General features: G+C 40.1%; 1 protein-coding gene across 4 annotated transcripts in view; it reads left to right on the forward strand.

The window, feature by feature from the left end:
• Positions 1-19,589, forward strand: part of itpr1a (inositol 1,4,5-trisphosphate receptor, type 1a) — a 70,468-nt gene extending 50,879 nt beyond the window's left edge. For all 4 annotated transcript variants that reach the window (XM_079684856.1, XM_079684857.1, XM_079684858.1 and 1 more), the window contains 17 exons: positions 15-268; positions 2,564-2,764; positions 2,843-2,953; positions 3,594-3,689; positions 3,805-3,948; positions 4,108-4,215; positions 4,627-4,819; positions 6,787-6,909; positions 9,262-9,437; positions 10,710-10,874; positions 11,596-11,785; positions 11,905-11,997; positions 13,612-13,751; positions 14,491-14,656; positions 16,667-16,827; positions 17,651-17,812; positions 18,259-19,589. In XM_079684856.1, coding sequence (XP_079540982.1) covers positions 15-268; positions 2,564-2,764; positions 2,843-2,953; positions 3,594-3,689; positions 3,805-3,948; positions 4,108-4,215; positions 4,627-4,819; positions 6,787-6,909; positions 9,262-9,437; positions 10,710-10,874; positions 11,596-11,785; positions 11,905-11,997; positions 13,612-13,751; positions 14,491-14,656; positions 16,667-16,827; positions 17,651-17,812; positions 18,259-18,345 — 2,570 coding nt within the window. In that variant the 3' untranslated portion in view covers positions 18,346-19,589. The remainder of the gene's footprint in view (positions 1-14; positions 269-2,563; positions 2,765-2,842; positions 2,954-3,593; positions 3,690-3,804; positions 3,949-4,107; positions 4,216-4,626; positions 4,820-6,786; positions 6,910-9,261; positions 9,438-10,709; positions 10,875-11,595; positions 11,786-11,904; positions 11,998-13,611; positions 13,752-14,490; positions 14,657-16,666; positions 16,828-17,650; positions 17,813-18,258) is intronic.
• Positions 19,590-20,866: the final 1,277 nt, after the last annotated feature.

Here is a 20,866-nt window from a genome sequence, read left to right on the forward strand (position 1 = left end):
ATGTCTCTGTTCAGCCAGAGACTCAGCAGTGGTCATGACAGAGGATGTGAAAGAGCAGCTACTAGAGGCCTCGTCTGCCACCAAGAAGGCCTTTAACTCTTACCGGCGTGAAGCAGACCCTGAGGATCATTTCAACTCTGCTGACGGCCAGCCCAGCACCGGCGATAAGAACCAGGACGAGGGAGAAATGAGTTTCGTTATCATTATCATGCAACCCATCCTCCGCTTCCTCCAGCTGCTCTGTGAGAATCACAACCGTGACCTACAGGTGGGAGGGACGTACTTTTACACTCTGTTAGTTTACAGATATAGACGAGTGTAGATCTCACTTGGCTACAATACCTTCCTTACTCTAGGTAAAGTTGGCCCTGTCATATGGTCATAATATGCAGCCAGATGTTTTTGGCAGAATTTCTTTTTATTAATAAAAAAAAAAGAGATGTATATTATATTTACTTAAATATGTACAATCCCTAATTATTAATTAAAGGTGGGTAGGTACGTTTGAGAAACTGGCTCGAGATACACTTTTTGTTGTATTCCATGGAATGCTCTTAACATCCCGATAGCAATGAATATCTTAAGTGCTTTGACAAAAAACCCATAAAAAAGTCATCTGTGGAAGCCGTGGTACTGTAAAAAGCACGACCAATAATTTTAGCCGGCCCGGCTAAAATAACTGTATGGCCTACCTGCCTCTCAGCCTTCCATCTGTGCACAAACTTATCTCGTGCCGTTCTCGTGCCGTTCGCAGGGCCGGCTCTGACCAATTTGCTGCCCTCGGCAAGATTTTAGCTGGCGCCCCCACCCCCCCAGACACTCACTATGACTCGCGCATGCATGCACGGTTGTGGCATGACCACCAAAACAGAAATATATGGACACAAGATGTGTGCAAATGTATTTAGTATCCTATCCATTTGAGCATGATTTAAGTGGGGGGTGGACCTAACCTCCTCTTGGGGGGTCTGGGGGCATGCTCCCCCGGGAAGATTTTTTTTTTTAATATTGAAGTTAAATGCATCAATCTGGTGCACTTTGAGAGCAACACTAAGAGATCTATGGATACATCTCTCAACACCCATATGAAACAGAACTGTAAGCAGATTTTCTTTTTATTTATGGATATTTTACAAATCAATCCCCTTTTAAACTGTATTCTATTAATAACAACTTTGTTTTACTGTCATATAGTATTTTATACTTTAAGAGAATAGATGAAAATCTATTCTCTTATTTTTTTATAACTATAATGATCATATAAAGGTGTGCCTTTACCTCACTGAGCTGAGGTTATCAGAGCCTCTCAGTCTTTCAGGAGAGCGCTCTCTAAAGCTCTCCCCCGCGGCCGCTTACACAGTAAATTCCAATGTTAATCAAAGCTGTATACGTTTTTTGGGAGTTTGATTTATTTTAAATGAACACAAATACAAAATTAAAACCTATAATTGCACACTAAAACCATTATTTCAAAAAAAGAACTATTTCACATAAACGTCTGGTTTTTACTGGGGCTGGGGCGGTTCAACTTGATTTTGGGGGGGGGGGGCGCCATAGTTTATGGGCGCTGTACGCAATATAGGCGTAGTTCTGTTAGTATAAGATAATAAGATGTACTTTGTTGATCCAAAATTGGGAAATTGTGTTGTTATGAAATAAAAAATAAAAAATCTTTTTTAATTTCTAACTTTTTTTTTTTTTTTTCGGCGCCCCCCATTGATTAATGCGCCCTTAGCATTCGCCTATACTGCCTATGCCAAGGGCCGGCCCTGCCCGTTCTTGTGTGTTGGAGGAGGGGCTCTGTAAGGAAGTAGCAGATTTCTTCCGGCTGTGTATTTTCAAATTCTAGCGCACTCGAGCTGGTTTCTCCAAAATTACCCACCCCACCTTTAAGCGTGTACGTGTTACTACATCTGAACAATATAATACAATAGGTGATTGCTTTTGGCCAATTACAGATCATCTAGTTTCAGTTTGGATCTCTATATATTGTCATATGAATGAGAGGCCAGGTCTGACTTCCTTCTGACAAAATAAAAATAAAAACATGTATTAACTGCTCACTCATGTGTAACAGATCTATATTTTAGTTTTTAGGGAGATAAAGCAAGTTAGCCTTGTTGTGTATTTAGCAGAAATGGAGTATAATGTTTGTCTCAGGGTTGTACCTCTTTATCTCTGACTTCTTTAGCACTAGCAATGCTTTGCTTAAATAATAGAATCCCTGTAAGATTCCTTTCAGTGCACACAGCCCACTGGAAAGATTTACAGCACATGAGCATGCAAAGGCTAAGCTTTGTGGCCACTGCCTGCCAGCACAGTGTGGGCTGTGGAGTTCAACAGTGCAGACGAGGTCTAAACAGAATTATGGGTGCTTACTTGTCTGTCTGTGGTCTTCTTAAAACTTATGTTGATCTTTGACGGACAGAGGAGTGTATTTTTAATGGCAGAACTCATTTTAACCTCTTTTTGGATTTGTTTGGTTTATTATTGCTTTGAATCCAGATTGAGTTGAAACAGATATATTCTTGTCAAACAAACCCAACAACTTGTATCTTCTCAGAACTTCCTTCGCTGTCAAAACAACAAAAACAACTACAACCTGGTGTGTGAGACTCTGCAGTTCCTGGACTGTATCTGCGGCAGCACCACAGGTGGTCTCGGTCTGCTGGGACTGTACATCAACGAGAAGAATGTTGCCCTCATCAACCAGACTCTGGAGAGTCTCACAGAGTACTGCCAAGGCCCCTGCCATGAAAACCAGGTACATAAAGAGACCAGCCAAAGCTGATGAATGGGACTGTACAAGAACACTTTTTCATAAACACTTTCTTTCTTCCAGAATTGCATTGCCACACACGAGTCCAACGGTATTGATATCATAATTGCCCTGATCCTCAATGACATCAACCCACTTGGGAAAAAGCGGATGGACCTGGTGTTGGAGCTCAAGGTGAGTTAGATGGGTTGGTGTACTGTGGTACGTCCACACGGTTCCGTTGCGTGCTTCAACAGAGACACTTCCCATTAACTTTGAATGGGGTTACGTCAAGCTTTGCCGAACTGCATTGTGGTTCCGTTGCGTCGCTTTGCCTCCGTTGCTCGCGCTGAAAGTTGAGAAAAGTTCAACTTTTGAAGCGTCAACGGAAGCGCCAGCCAATCAAATCATATGCCAGTACAAGCGCTAGCCAATCAAACCGTGTGCTTGTGTGTCCGGGGCGGTAGATGAATGTGATTGGTTGTTGGTCGCACGCCAGACATGCCCACCAGCAAGCTTCAATGCGACGGAACCGTGTGGACGTACCGGTTTGGAGGAAGGTTCTACATCTTCATCATCCTCTGGGGTCTTAGGCTAAAATAAATTCGAAAGAAACTGTGCAGTTGTTTCATTTCACAGCAGGATGTAATATCAGTAACAGGCTACTGGTATAAGAGCTTGACATTCATTCGTCTGAGCTTAACTAGCTTTTGTGCTTGCATGCCAAGACAAATAGCTGTCTGTTTTCTTTGGAGGTAGAAACTGACAGGGCTTAAGTTCTTATCTTGGAGTTTTCTTTCCCCGGCCTGCTTTCTCTCCTTTTTTTCACTCTCAGAACAATGCATCCAAGCTGCTGCTTGCCATCATGGAGAGCCGCCATGACAGTGAAAATGCAGAGAGGATTCTGTACAATATGAGGCCTAAAGAACTGGTGAGGATCTGCTGATGTGCATCTTTTCCTTTTCCCAGTTGCTCTTTACATCTCAAGTAAAAGCGAGCTATTTCCAAGGTTGTTCAGTATCATATAGGTGTGTTTGTGTGTTCAGGTGGAGGTAATAAAGAAGGCCTATCTGCAGGGCGAGGTAGAGGTTGAAGACACAAAGGAGGAGGAGGATAACGGGGAAGAGGAGGAACACGATGCTGCTTCCCCCCGAAATGTGGGACACAATATTTACATTTTAGCTCACCAGGTCAGCACCTCATCTCAGAAACATGTTTTTTATAATACCACATTGACAATCCTAGAAAACATTTTTTGTAGTATCCATTCATAGAGGAATATAAGCCACACATTATCCATATGATGTTTTAGTGATGGGCTCACTTCTGGTCTGTGTGTCCTCTTACAGTTGGCGCGTCATAATAAGGAGCTGTCCATAATGTTGAAGCCGGGAGGGGCCAACGGAGAGGGAGATGAAGCCTTGGAGTTTTACGCCAACCACACTGCTCAAATAGAGGTTATAACACAAAACCATTGCCACAATAACTAGTTAAAGATATCTGTCGTAACATTTCACAGAAATTCTGAGTCTGGGGGCTTTCCCTCACACAAAGCTTGGAAAGAGGCACCCCAACAACCCTCTTAGTTAACCTGCTTGTTGTCTTGTGTTTCCTTTGTGCCTATTGGATCATTGTGTTCAATCTATCCCATAGACACTCAACATTTGAGCAAATATAGCTCAATATGGCTGTTTGACAACAGCTTCTTATGTTGTTTGGAAAGTGGGAAAGCCACAAAAACTACTATACCGCTAACATATCTTTATACCACAATCTCCCCTGAAACTGTTTGTATTTTGGTTACAGTTTATTTGCAAATCTACAATAAACCTGCCGATGTCAAGGGGAATGTGTTCGTCTCTGTTCAGATTGTGCGCCAGGACCGCACCATGGAGGAGATAGTGTTCCCCGTGCCCAACATCTGTGAGTTCCTGACCTCTGAATCAAAGCTGCGAGTGTACTACACCACAGAGAGAGACGAGCAGGGCAGCAAGATCAACGACTTCTTCCTGTCAGCAGAGGACCTTTTCAATGAAATGAACTGGCAGAAGAAACTCAGAGGTAGGGTCAACATGTATAAGTGTTGCTGCTAATGGTCCTTTAATTCAGGATCACCATTGTACAAAACATAACATAACTATTCATTAGAGTTTCCTTATTCACTTGATTTTGTCTGTACTTTATAACCTCTTTCTCTGTCGGTTCTTCATAAATTGAAGCTCAAAATTAGATGAAAAGTGCAATAATGCTCCCAGCTGAGAAAATGGATACACACGATTCAATAACTATGATCATTATTAATCAGAAATATTATCACAAAAAAGTGATCACCGGCCCAAAACAAAACTCTAAGCAGCACAACGTCTTCAGGTTACTTGTTTTGCAACAAAAAAAACTAAGATATACGATTTTAAAGTATATGAAACTAAATGTATAATACTTTTAAAACCAGCAAATTCTCAATGTGAGAAATTGGAAGTAAATGCAAAATTGCTCAATAAATGATCCAAACAATTGGCCTATTATTAATACATTTCCCAAATGATTGTCTGTTAATTGGCTAATAAACTAATCATACAATTGTTTCCATACTGTACTGCTTTGGACAAGGTGTACTGTTGACAATAATCTACATAGTAGATACATACAATCGTAGATGACAGGAGTGGTGTGTGGGAAATGCAACACCATAATGATTAATTTGGTGTGGTGCAGTGGGTTGAGCGTTGGCGTTCGGATCAAGGGGTCACAGGTTCAAACCCAACTGCAGTCAGCATGTCGTTGTGTCCCTGGGCAAGACACTTCACCCCAAATTGCTCCTGTGGGGATTGCCCACAGTATTGAGTAATTAGATTTTTCCATGACCAATTTTTAGTCTCCAAATTAACTACCGTATATATTTTGTTGTGTGTCAAATGAGGGACTGCGTGTCCTAATGAGGGACTGTTGACATGTCTAGGGTGCACTCTTCCTCTTGTCCAATGCATGCTGGGATAGGCCTTTTAAATCCGGCAGGCCTGAACAGGATAAGCGGGTATGGAAGCATGCGTCCCCACCTCGACAGCAGGGCTAATAATGTCATCCTGTGTGTTTACATGTTTCCACTGTCTAAATGCAGACAGGGGCTTTCCACATTCTTTGAGCCGTGAAACATTTGTACAGTAATCTTATGAATCACAACTGATAGTGTGCTCACGCACACACACACACACACGCACGCACGCACGCACACGCACACGCACACGCACACGCACACGCACAGACCCACACTCAGTCACAGTTCTAATTCAGATATGAGACTGCATAACCCACACAAAGCTATATTTTGTCTCTCACTCAGAACAGGGGATGGACAGAGAAAAGTCCCTGCATCTGTTTCTCTTTTCCACTAATACCACAGAATTGAAAATGTTCTATTCAAAGTTAGACTGTATGAAAAAGGTCAAAGTTGCTTGAGTTTCTTCTTTATTTGAGCTTTATTATGCTATGAACATTTGCACATACTTTATTAAGAATGGTGGCTGTTTGAAGTTCTGTCTAGTACTCCCTATGTCATTTTTGTCAAATTTAGTCAAATTTTTATGTCGATGAAAATCTTAAGTCCTAGGCTCCTCCAACAGTGCAACACAATAAACCAGATAAAATAGTGCAAGTAAATACAATAAAATAGAATAGAAGTATTGCCATAGTCTATATACAAGTGATACATAATTTGTGAGTTGCAAACAGGTGAATGTTATGGATGTTCTTAGTTCAGGTGTTTAACAGTCTTATGGCCTGTGGGTGATGATCAATTTTAAAGTGCTGCAACAATAAGTCATTTAAACTGTTAAAACTCAGTTGAAACATTTATCATCATTACAAATATGATCAAATCCTGGTGTGTTTAATTTGAAGATTTGCTGCTTAAAATATACTTTGCTTTGGACTGGTGATTGGGCTGTACCAAGCAATCTGATGTTTTGAGGATTTTTTAATTGAAGTGACCAAATGTAAGAGAAATGTTCTACTTTCTCTCTTCTGCTCAGCCCAACCCGTGCTATACTGGTGCTCCCGGAACATGTCGGTGTGGAGCAACGTCTCCTTCAACCTGGCTGTGCTCATGAACCTGCTGGTCTGCTTCTTCTACCCCCTGGAGGGGATACATGCAGGTCAGTCGCAACTGAGAAGAAATCTGACCGTGAGATCAAGCTTTTTAAAACTGAACCCTAACCCTGCTGACATCCTGTCATTAATACATCTGTAAGATCTTACTCCACATCTCCAGACTTTATCATTTTGAATAATATGTACGCTCTTTTTCTGTGAAGTATAATTCAGCTTAGTCCTCGTCCTTTTTGTTGCATATGAAACCTTTACTGTTTCTTTAGCGAATCATGTTGTGCATGCGGATGTTGTATTGATGCTTCTTAGATAGAAGCTTATTTGAATGTATTGCACTGTTGCACTCAGACTGATTTTGAAACCAGGGTCAGACAAAGGTGATGCGCTCAACAATGCAACACAGGAAGAAGAAGGGCTTGCTGACTTGTTGTTCTGCTGCAAAAAGGCTATGATCTTTTTCAGCCTGCTTTTTTATGGCCTGTTGAAAAGATGTGAAAAAGATCTGAGGTTTTCTGCAGTGATATTTAAAAATTGGAGCATTCATTTCTAAGAAAATCTAAGTCGTGAATATACATCCAGTGATTAGAAAGTAAGGAGTTGTAAAGTCATGTCACATGATGAAGTCACACACAAATAAAGTTTTAGACTAGCTGACTCTCAGTCCAGCCTCAGCATTGACCCACTGATCCCTGTTTTACAACAATGCTCTAAATACCTGACTAGGATTAGGAGCAGGATCTGAGAATCTCTCTCCTTTGTGTACACACACACACACACACACACACACACACACACACACACACACACACACACACACACACACACACACACACACACACACACACACACACACACACACACACACACATACACACACACACACACACACACACACACACACACACACACACAGGAGCACTCCGTGTCATCTTCATTTTCATGACATTAAAAATGCAATCTAAGACATCATAAAACAACTAATGTCTCCTTTACCTACATCTCATATTATTAGTTCTTTACAAACCCAGATAAAACAAATTAACCCATGTATATTGTTTTATTATATTTGTATGGTTAGAAAAATGAGGGAGTCTAGATTGAGTCTAGCCTGCAGGTCATTTCTAAAGGGCCATAATAAAATAGACTCCTTTTTCAAGTGTCTGTACATGTGGCACCTTTAAGGTCAGTTGTATTGATTTTCTAGCAAATTACAAAAAATACATAACAGAGTAAAACAAGTAAACCTAAATATGATATTCAGTAATTCATACAATCATATTGTTTACTTTGTGACAAAAGAACAATTACATGTTGTCTTTAGTTATTGAGTGCACCGCATGAGTAAAGGCTGACTGTTCCCTGGGACTCTTTCTGTGTGCAAAACATCATCACGTGAGACTCCAGCATACCTTTGACCTGCTTTAACAGGCACTTTTACGGCTTTGGGCCCCTGCTCTCTCTCTCTCTCTCTCTCTCTCTCTCACTCACTCACTCACTCACTCACTCACTCACTCACTCACTCACTCACTCACTCACTCACTCACTCACTCACACACTCACACACTCTCTCTCTCTCTCTCTCTCTCTCTCTCTCTCTCTCTCTGTCTCTCTCTGACACACACACAGACACACACTGGTGTCCACCCTCCTTTGCTCAGAGCTTTAGACTGAGTGTGATAAGAACAGGAGATACAGGGCAGGGTTCTCTGACTGTATGCATGACTGACTGCCATTTGACGTAGTGCCTCCTCAACAGTGGATTTTACAGATGTTTACGCACAATCATTAAACTGAAGTGCATGGTAGCTACAGAGCCCCTGTTGAGTCTGCCACATCACCGGAGCTGCGTGTTGCTCCCTGCTCGCTCCCTCATGAATCTTTCAGCTGAGGTATTTTTAGAGATCGCTGTTATGTAAGTGGCACCTGTCATGTGATCTCCACAGGGATTGGGAGGGAGAGGAATATAGAGGAAGGGAGAGAGGGAAGGAGACAGAGTTAAGCAAGGTGGGAGGAGAGGAGAGGAGAGTTCCCTTACCCGCAGTACTCCCCTCCTGCTTTCTCATCATCTTTCTCTCTTGTATTGGTTGAGTGTTTTAGCCTGAGTGATAGTCTGAGTGATATTCTGCCACATGAAACCCCTTTCACTAATCCTGGGTTTACCCTGGGGTAATTTGGAAGCTTCAGGTAGGCTCTCACTCAAGCTTAAAACACACATACATCAAAAAGTATGTCATATACTTTGTGGGCGTTATATAACTGGCTCTCTTTCAGTACAAAGTCTCACTAATGAAGGCCTGAGGCCTGCCTGAGAGGCAGAACTTGCCTTAAAATACAGCACTTTTAGCAAGTATCCTTAATGGCTTGCATTTGCATTATTACATACATTTATTTCTGAGCAGGTATGCTGGATCCCCACCTGTCTGCGCTGCTGTGGATGGGAGTTTTTGCCACCATGGTCATTGTGATCATCATGCCCCAACCGCTGGGCATCCGTGCCCTCGTCATCATCACAATCCTCCGTCTCATCTTCTCTGTTGGCCTGGAGCCAACACTCTTCCTTCTGGGTGCCTTCAATGTGAGTATTCTAAAGGGTCTCTTCAGCAACTTAGCAGGGGTTACCCAGCTTCTGAGTGATCCATTGCTGACGTTTTTTTTTTGCATGTTTAAAACAGAAATGTAATTGTGTAAAGCTGAAACAATAAATGGGTTATGTATGTATTAATCAAACCAAAAAACATCAGGTACTATTTTCATAATTATCTACTGTATAACTACTCACCATGTATGAAAACTGTTCACTTTGTTTGAGCACCTCATTCAATTAATTTACTTCCATTTTATTGGTTTAAAGGCAGAATTCAAAACTCTCTGCATGGCAAGATTCAAATTAGTACACGTTTATGTTTTCCATTTATTTTGTATGAGCTGACACTTTGACATGTTCTCATCTGTCCAGTGTGTAATAGTGTGTGTTTGTCTGGTTAATAAAAAACATTCCCCAGAGAAAGGCTAAAAACATACCATCTATTTTCTACTACTTTCAAATACTGAGAAACTTGCACCACACTAGTTCCACTTCTCCTTTCAGCTTTCACTCATGCTGGTGCCCACTTAGCAGGCCGGCGCCCCGCTCTGCCTGCGGTGTCGCCCCCTGTCCCTTCAACTTCTCCTTGGCAGAGCCCTGCTGTGCTTTGGGTGTGAAGTGCGTCACTGGACCCAAGAGGGAGTGACACCACGCCTGCACCAGCTAGAGATTTCTAGATGTGCTCTTAAACACATACACACACACAAAATAAAGTCACAAAATAAACACACTCATCTCTACTCTCAATCTCTATGTTGTCATGTACACAAGAAACTGGGTTATTGAGAGCGATCACATAGAAAATTAGACAACACGTCACAATGGATTGCAGTAACGCGTTACTCTCTAAAACTAGTTTATAAGCAACGGACCAAAAGTCGTTCATTTTTTGTTTTTAAATAGTGTTATTTTCCTTTTATCTTCTCATGTTTTCTATGCCTCTTCCCACTGCTGTCACAGTTATACTCTCCCTGCACTATAAATCCTGTACATGCACTCTTGTTAAGTGAGCTCATGATCAAGAAGTCAGTTTCTTTTTCATGTGGACTCGTGTTAACTAAGTTTCAGTTCATCCCTTTTCCCCCTGAGTCTTGTTTACATTACATTTTGAGTAATCAATGACTTATGTTCATGTATACACAGTCAGTGTGTCCTCATTGAGCTTAAAAAAAACCGACACCCACCATGCTTCCCTTAAGGAAGGCAATCCGTGATTATCCTTTCTTCTTGTTATTAACACTCAGAGTTGCTTTTGTCTTCCAGGTGTGCAATAAAATCATCTTCCTGATAAGTTTCGTGGGGAACCGAGGAACCTTCACACGAGGCTACAAAGCAATGGTGTTGGACGTTGAGTTCCTCTACCACCTCCTTTACCTCATCATATGCTCTCTGGGGGTGTTTGTCCACGTCTTTTTCTACAGCTTGCTGGTGAGAGACACACACACACACCTTGAGAACACACACATTCTAAGAATCCTTTAACACCTTTGCAAACACACACACAGAACTTACTCAGAAGGGCTAACTGAGTAAAACCATGTGTCAAATGTACTCTGAATGAAGCATTAGCTTTCCATCATGGTGCATTCAAGGACATATACTTTCAAGCCAGAAGGGACCATATTTGGTTCTGTAATGATGTTGTTGTTTTTCTTGTTGTTGGGCTGTTTAGTGCCGTACACCAGTGCCTCAGGTCTGCTTTATATTGTGTCAGACTGAATATGCCAGTATTTCAAGATGTTTCCCATTTACATAAGCCAATGCAGCTTTATCTGCAGAAGCAGCGCACCATAAGTACTTATTTTATTACAAGATGCTGAAAACTAGTTATGCATGTTAGACAAAAAATTGTTTTGATTTAGTGTAAAAGCAGAATGTATAAAAGCCACATAATGCTAGCAATGCAGGCATTTAATCCAGCAGGCCAATTGATTTCTCGCCACTTGTGCATTTTTGTGTTTTCTCACATTCACCTTGCAACAAATACAGGTAAAACTGCATATCGAATATAGCAGTCTGTAACCTGAATTATTTCTTACATGTTTACAATTTCAGATTTTTCCTTTTAAGAGCCATTAAGACATTTTACAGTTAACAAATTGAAAAAGATGTATCGCTTTGAATCGTAACATGTGCTTTGCTCCTGTAGCTGTTCGACCTGGTATACAGAGAAGAGACTTTGCTGAATGTTATCAAGAGTGTGACTCGTAATGGACGCTCCATCGTGCTCACCGCTGTGCTGGCTCTCATCCTGGTCTACCTGTTTTCCATTGTTGGATACATTTTCTTCAAGGACGACTTTATCCTGGAGGTGGATCGTCTCCCCAACACAACTCTGAGTGAGGACAGACTTCTGTCATTTGCCATTTTTACAAACAGTCCTAAAGGAATATTGATTTTAAGTTTTTCATTTTAATCAGACAAGAAAATGTAAGCACTGTCTCTTCCGACTTTCTAGAAAATGGAGCCAGTTTGGCTAGTGAGTTTCTGTCTGCAGGAATGTGTCAGGGAGGGAATGATGAGAACTGCACCACAGAAGCCCCGCCGGAAGGTAATTTATACTGCAACAATGGGTTTAACAGCATGAAGATTGTGTCTTTATCTAAATATTTAAATCCCTAAAAAGCTTTGTTCTTCTGCCAATTTCCTGCGACTAAATTAAAACAACATTCTTACAATATCTACATAGTATCCAATCCCAGTTTAAAAGGTTAATGTTAGTTGCAAAGTTAGAAAAAAGCCTGGGTTTAAGGTTTTTCTAGATTATCGTAGATATTTGAAAATTAGGACAAAATACAGATAACAACCTGGCAAGAATTTAATGAAGACATTGATATGGTGAAATCAATGAATCATTTATGTGAATCTTACTTTGCATTGTCAGGCCACAATACGTCCTTTTGTCCTGAAGCATAACAATCATTTACACCTTAAAGGTGGGGTAGGTCATTTTTGAGAAACCAGCTCGAGTGCGCTAGAATTTGAAAATACACAACCGGGAAAAATCTGCCCCCTTCTCCAACGAACGCGCACATGACCAATGAGGGCACGAGATAAGTTTGTGCACATCCAGTTATTTTAGCCGGGCCGGCTAAAATGATTGGTCGTGCTTTTTACAGCGCTACGGCTTCCACAGATGACATTTTTTTACGGATTTGTTGTCAAAGATATTCAATGCTATCGGGATGTTAAGAGCATTCCATGGAATATAACAAAAAGTCTATCTCGAGCCGGTTTCTCAAACTTACCTACCCCAACTTTAATTCATGTGAATCTGACAACTGTCACATAATGGCTATTTCAATTAATACACATTTCCTTGTGACCTCTCCAGCTCTCATTTGATATTCATTTGTGATCCAATTTAAGAAAAACAAAGAAAAACAGCATCAGTTTCTTTCCCTTAGACATTCAAAGGATAATCAACACAGTTAGCAGGGATCATGATATGTTGTTTCCTGTCCAACATTTTAATATCTCTTAGTTTATTCTTCAATGACCTACAAACGTTATCGAATTGGATAAATCTTTTAGAAATGTTAATCTTTGTTTTTCTGTCTAGCTCAGAACAACAAGTTCAACTAAGGCCATTTGTACATTTCATCTCAACAAAAACACTTTTGCTTCGACTAACCGGCTTCAAACTGTCCCCCAAAACATGTAAACAAGGTTACAACAGATAAAAGGTTCTGCTACTAAGTCAAGGATATTTAAAAAGTAGTACCTTATTTACACAGTGACATAAAATCCCACTCATACACAGACTACAGATATTTCTGACCTGTTAAAATATCATCAGGCGTCTTTAATAATTTGACGATGCCTGATGAAGTTCTCTGTTGTATTGAAATGTTGCACAATTAAAATGTATGGGATATTTTAATACAGATTGCTTATATGAAATACGTCATCATAATTTCTGAATAAAAATGATAATAATGAATAAATAATAGCAGTAGCAGTATGTGATGCTATTAGATTATAGAAAACAATTATTCTACAGCTTATAATTAAAATAAATAAGTTGCAGTGCATTGAATCATACCTTTCTTTTTCCCTGAAGCAATGCAATAAGTTTCCTAAGTGGTACTTTGATGTCATGATATACATTTTATTATAGATGTAATGAATAGATAAGGATTTCCTTTCCTTTTGGCTTCCTCAGATTTGGGGCAGAACATTGAGGTGGAAACTAGCATGGAGCGGACGTGCGACTCTCTACTAATGTGCATCGTCACTGTGCTGAGTCATGGCTTGAGGAGTGGAGGGGGGGTCGGGGATGTGCTCCGCAAGCCTTCCAAAGAGGTACATGAAACTCTAATTAGGCGCCTTACCCTACTAGTGTGTGTAGGTGTGTGTGCAGCTGCAGCGAGGGTCATGTGAGCTGGCTGCAAACTCACCCTGCGCTGAACTTGTTTTTAAAAAAGGTTTCACAATTTTTCCTTGCAGCTGCTCTGCCTCCGCCTGTTTTGGGAATTGAACATCAACATAGATTTCCACCGAATACAGCCTCAACCACTAATGATGTCATAAGAGGATGTGAATGTCTTGCTCACGTATGAACAGCATAATGCAACAAGGGCCTGAATATGTGAGACCGCATTAGGCTAGCATTACTTTAAAGATGATTAGCTAGAAGTGGAAAATGAGTGAATGAAAAAATGTACTTACAGCACAGTTTGAAGTCATTGAAGTCCATTGTAGCTCAATTTGATAATGATTTAAAGTAGAACATCTCTATTTAAATGGTGTCTGACCTAGACAGAAACAGGCTGCATCTGGTTGATTGGCTAAGGTAACAGACCTGTGGTTTTTTGTTTTCTATTAAGAGCCATGATCTTTTTCCCCGACATATGTTTATGTAAAGACGTGCCCTTTGGCTCATACATTGAAATGGGGCAATCACTTCACTCCTTGTCGATGCTGTACAATCAAAATAAACATATTCATTATTATGATCTGTTGTTCTCTAGTCACTGCCTCTAAATAATAATTGTGCAGAAGTTACTGTTTTACTCATTTGTGTTTCCTGTTCCTTTCAAAGGAGCCTCTGTTTGCAGCCAGAGTGATTTACGACCTGCTGTTCTTCTTCATGGTCATCATCATAGTCCTCAACCTCATCTTTGGTGTTATCATCGATACCTTTGCTGACCTGAGGAGTGAAAAACAGAAGAAAGAAGAAGTCCTGAAGACTACCTGCTTTATCTGCGGTAAGACTTCTCTGATCTGTTGATACAATTATTTGTCGGCTTCCTAACTAACAATAGTAACCTCGTGAATCTGTTCTTACTACATAGTTCCTGTATCTTTTAACTTTAGATATATTCACAATCATCCCAATAATGTGAATTCAGCAAAATCAACCTATTTTGAGTGTTTTTAATCCGAATCCACAAAAATATTCATATTTCCTTTCATCTCTATACATCTAGCTTTTATTATTTTTGGCACAGCTCTCTTTGCCAAGCAGTCAGCATGTTCTGATCCATCCTCTAACTTCCAAGTGCCAGGATGACTTCTCTAATCCTTAGGGTATCCTGTCTGCCTGGTATAGGTCTGTGCTCTGTTGTTGTAATGACTCTATTGCAACGTTTCTGTGCGTCATTAGCACTCTTCAACAATTAAACTCGTCTCACTAGGTTACTTTAATTCCCAAATTCCCCTCTCTAAACGTTTGATTTCTTGTTGTGATTGTGGTTTGGACTATATAGGTGCATGGTGTTTTTCTTCACTCCCCTACCCTCTCTCCCTCCCCCTGTTTCACTTAGCTGTCGTTCCAAAGAAGGCTGAGTCATGAGAGCTTCCTGCCACTGCTCTGGTCGCCTCCATAATTCATGTCTGTCTCACACACACACATTTTCTCCCACTACCTCACACACACTTCATTCTCAAACCATATGTTTGGGCATCTATAATCATTGCCTATTGTGTGACCCTCTGCATTTCCTTATATGCACATTATATTTGTGAGTGCCTAAAAAAAGGACACCATGCTGCTGAGAATGTGACGGACTGTAAAGTACATATGTGTGAGCCCAAGAAGAAGTGCTGTATGTGAGCGTTTGTGCGTGTTGGGTCAGGCATGTCGGTACAAGTGGTAAACATATGGAACGAAAACAGCATTATGTCACCCAGCCAGCCAGCAGCTCCTCTGACTCACTCGTGTTAAAGAAGGCCAGGCCACATGGGGAGCTGCCGTCTCTATGGTTTCCTGAAGAGCCGCAAGGGAACAGGAGATGCAGAGATTAGGAGCCGACCTCCGCAGGCTTAAGGGGCTCTCCATCCTCTCCAGCTTGCGTTTATGAGACATCGATCTTTCTCTCAATCTTCCATTAGTTTTAAGGCTTTAAGGTCTGTAGCCAACGATTATGATGTGAACCCCCTGCCATGGTTTCATTTATACCCGTAGCTAAAATAATTTCTGTTCAAGAAATCAGGCATAAATAATGTCAAGTATTTGGATTAAAGTACTCTGTCTTTAAAACACATATTGATTAATTTCACCATAAAGCCTTCTTGATTTTATCATACATTTTTTCACCCTTTTGAGCTTAAAACAATTCCCTTCCCTTCTCTTTGTTCTGATGAATCAGTGCCTTAACTCTCATTATAAAAAAACATATTTAGGTATCAATGTTATTGCATTCGTCATATATTATAAAATTATTATTGTATGCCTACATGTGTACTATATCCTGACATTAGCCATATTTTCAGTTATTTTGAAATTATTAAAAGACAAGGAAATACAGTTCATGCCCACACAGGATAGAAGAATGCCGTCTGTACAGGGAGGGAACAATGTGACAGTTCTCATTTTTGAAGACAGGAAAAGGAATAATAATATCAACAATATTGTTGAAATTTAAAATGAGAGATAAGATTTTTGTTTTATCTCTGATGTTTTCCCCTTAATTGAGGCAGTATATAGAAAAAAGATCTGTAAAGCAGATTTGGTGGGCTAAATAGGGAAGCTTACCCAATATGTAATTTGTTCTCTTGTTTCTTTTGTAAATGAGACCTTTACACTCAATGACACTTGAATACATGTTTTCATTTACTTTGCATATTTTCTTGTCACCTTCACACTTCGTCACAAAGTGTCATGTTCCCCTCACCAACATCAGAAACTGCAACTCTAGAAGCTGGCCATTTTTTTTTCTTAAAGCTACTTTTCAAACTTTCTGCCATTAAAACATTTGTTATTCCCCCTTTTACAGGTCTGGAGCGGGACAAGTTTGACAACAAGACGGTGACTTTTGAAGAGCACTTCAAAGAGGAGCACAACATGTGGCACTACCTCTTTTTTATTGTGCTGGTAAAAGTTAAAGACTCCACCGAATACACAGGACCCGAGAGCTACGTGGCTGAAATGATCGAGGTGAATGAAAAGCATTGAAAAACTCTCAAACAAACACACACTTTTCAGTGCCTAATGTGTTTAATGAGATCAGGAGCAACAGGATGGTTGTCGACTCTACAGGGAATACAAATAGTAAAAAAACATGTTTTTCAGCACGGAAACTTTTGTCCGGTCCACTAAGTTACTTCACAGCTTGATGCTCTATATTTTGTCCTTGTACATTTTTTATTTGTATGGACATTCTGTGTGCCTGTGCTGCTTCTGTAGATGCTGTTCTGGTGCAGCAATGCAGAATGAATGAACAATCAGATGGGCCTTTACATTTGTGTCACGTTTCTGTTACAGTAACGATGTTAGGTAATGCTTTGGAGTCAGAATGGTAAACCTGTACAGACATGTCTCACACACATTTGAACACTAATGTGTTCCTCTTTTCTTATCTCAACTGACAGACATGCCGCTCATCAAATGTAATCACGCAAACAGACTTGTGCAGGCAAACAGGAAGACAGTAGATGACGGTACAGGAGTTTCCGTGTAACCCTAAAACAGATCAACGAATGATAAGTATTCGTTGGTCAGTTCGCTGGTATTTCCATTCGTCGTACGGGATTTGCTTGGTCTAAGATCATTCACTCCCCATTGTTACTCCTGTGGCAATATACCATGCAGGCCTATTTCTTCAAAAACAGACTGATGCCATCGTGAAATCAGATTCAGGCCCTTGATTTCCAAATAAGCTCCTGTTTAAAATGACCAATACTTTTTTGACATGACGTAACTTTAACAATTCCTAGTAAATGTACTGAAGTCAGTGGTGTATGTGCTTGGTCGACCACAGGAGCACAACCTGGACTGGTTCCCACGAATGCGAGCCATGTCACTGGTGAGCAGTGATGCAGAGGGGGAGCAAAATGAAATCAGGAACCTGCAGGAGAAGCTGGAGTCCACCATGAGGCTGGTGTGCAACCTGTCAGGACAGCTGACTGAGCTCAAGGAGCAGGTATACAGTGTGACAGTAAATCATGCACGCCCTCAGTTTGTTGTACACTAACATTTGAACCTTTTTTCAGATTCATTTAGCCTTTGGTAATGTTTTGACAACCTACACCCTAGTAATGTGGTTACTCACAACCACAAAGCTGTTTAATGAACAAGTATACGGGAAAGGCCATTAAGGACTAGTTACATTTTTATAAATATCAATTCAATTACCATTACATTACCACCACAATAATTATTTGAGTATTAAATTATTAGGATGTGGCAATTGATACCTCTGTAAATTGAAAGCCCCTTCCAGCAACCAGTTAGCGTAGCTTAGCTTGAAGAATGGGAAATTGCTAGCCTGACTCGTTCCAAAATAAACAAAACGCGCCTACCAACCACCATAAAGCTACCTAATGTAAAAACCCTGTAAAACTACCATTTTTCGTTTTCCCTGTGCAGATGACGGAGCAGAGGAAGCAGAAGCAACGGATTGGTCTTCTTGGTCATCCTCCTCACATGAACATCAATCCCCAGCAGCCTGCCTGAGGGCCCTTGGGGTCAGTTTCACCAGTGCCTGAGCACTCCTGTCAGTGCACGTCATGTTGGACAGGAGAATGCCAAATGATGTCCGTCTTCAGTATGTATTTAGGTCAATGTCTGACTGTATACTTCACCAGAGGCTCCTACAATAAGTGTTTCTACAACATGCGTGCTTCTGAGTGTCTGGGTGAAGCGAAAGTTATTTGAGTATGTTACTCGCGGACTGTAGTGTGGATGTGTCTGTGTGGGCGGAGTGTGCCCCAAGTGCCTCGGGACCTGAGAAGCGAGTCCTGTGGGTTTAGGAGATGAAAACACTGAATTCAGCTTTACTACCCCAAATGCCTTCTGCGTTGTATCATACTAACACCATGCCAAAGGTCAGCCATTGTTCCTGGGGGTGTAATCCTCCCAAGTAGCCTTGTAATGGATGTTTATCATCAGTGGTGCTCCAGCAAACTCATGTCATATGAGGACAAAACCTGCGTGTTTTTAGCATTTAGCTTTTGGCTGATAGGAACATAAATACTTACATGACAGGATTTTCCCAATAAGAATTAACCCTTTTGGGATATGTATTTTCTATTTTGTATTTAAAATATGGAGACACACAACACTTGTCAACAATCCCCAAGAGGTCAACATGTTTTTTGCAAAGTTTCATAATCACTTTCACAATATTTTGCAATCTCAAGTACAACTTGTCTTCATTGAAAGGCTCTTACGATTAGAAAGGCTTCTGAGGAGACATTTACATTTGTTAGGAGTACATACTGACCTCTTAGTAACTTTTCTACAATTATAAATGTTGATATAGACCCACTGTAGAGAAGGAGCCAATCATGTGACTGCTTCCCTCTGAAGCTGGCTCCATGTTGTACTGTAGGAATAGAAGTGACATGAAGTCACATCGTACAGTTGAACCAAATGTATAGGATTTTGGGAGAAACGTTGGTTAAATTAGATATTATTCTCTGCACTGAATTATGTAATCTTCCTTTCATTCATTTAGTCCTAAAGCACTGATATTTTCTGTAGCACGCAAATGATTGTTACGTCACTTTGTAAAGACCCACTAAAGAATGACTGTTGGCGTGTCTGAGCATATGTGAGGGGAAAATAGAGAAATCTAATAGATATCATTTTGGAGTGCTGCTTGACCAAACTGAACTTTTATATTAATAGATGGTTTGTGTCTGAAATGAAACATTCCATTGTTGGAGTCTATTTAAATAAACAAGTGTGTAAAATAATCTGTTTCCGAGTGTGAAAGAGTATCTGCATTGATTTGTAAGTCCAGGCAAAGACCAACACATAATTGACAATAAAATGCTTCAGTCAGATGAATGAAGAGCTTCACAGGAAATGGATGGAAGATGAAATCTTATCTGTAGTCTACAAATCAGGAAGTGTTCTTATCTTATAATGAGGACATATGTTGGCATGTTGAGCATCAACAAAGGTTGCAGTTTTAGTTTAACCTGAACTATTTGGATGTTATCACATCACCGACTGATCATATATGTTTTTCAATTTAGAAACTGACTTTTTTTGAAAGACTGACAATATATTATAAATACAGCTTATATCACATAAAGAGAATTTGCTCAACTGAAATGTATTTTTGAAATGGCTTATTGTAACACCTTTAACAACATTACCAATCAAATATATTTGTCATTGGGCTCATTTATTACAGAAACATTTATGAGCAGCTCAAGCTTGTGTCAAATTAATTCAATTAACATTTTATCAGTAAATATAAAAAACTGAATATAGACTTTGTTTAGCTTTATGCTGATACAATTATGGTTACAAAATGATTGAACTAAAACAAAGGTGCCATTGTCGTGATTTTATTAGAATCTAATTAGACTTTCTTCAAGGGGCTTTCCATCGTTGTTTTCCTATATACCATCCTATTTATATTTCATTTACTCAGGAATTCCTGGTTCTCATCCGGCTTTCAGTAATAGACTTATAAAATAATTCTCCAACCACATTATAATTCTAGCTTCAGTAGGTCATTAATCCAAACTAGGTTACTTACCTTCCTTCTGCGGCTCTCAATTTGACAGTAAAAAAAAGGGCCAATCTTCACAAGTTACAATTCACAGACCATTGTAACTCAAAGTACTGTTTACCTATGACATTTATGAACTGTTTGTGTATCAGTGTAATTAGATTACAGGTCATTAAGCTGTTATAGGACTGTAATAGTCTAATTCAGGCTGAAAAATGTGTTTGTTACAATTGTTAGTACATAATCAAATTCAATGCCCACTTCATTATCCTATTATTTTACAGAAGAACATTGTTAATGAGAATTTCTTGAAGACATTTTAGAGTGTAAAGAGATATTATTCTAGTGCCCTAAAATGACAAAATTAAGGATTAATCCTGCGTTAATACAACGTTTGATGTTGCAACAAAATGTAGGCCTACTTTCTGATAATCAGCGTTTATGAGAGGGTATGTTTGTGATCAGTGCGTATAGCCTGCAGCAGACAGGTGCAGCCGCCTTGTGCTG

This window comes from Notothenia rossii, assembly GCF_949606895.1.
Source record: "Notothenia rossii genome assembly, chromosome: 5".
Lineage (NCBI taxonomy): Eukaryota > Metazoa > Chordata > Actinopteri > Perciformes > Nototheniidae > Notothenia > Notothenia rossii.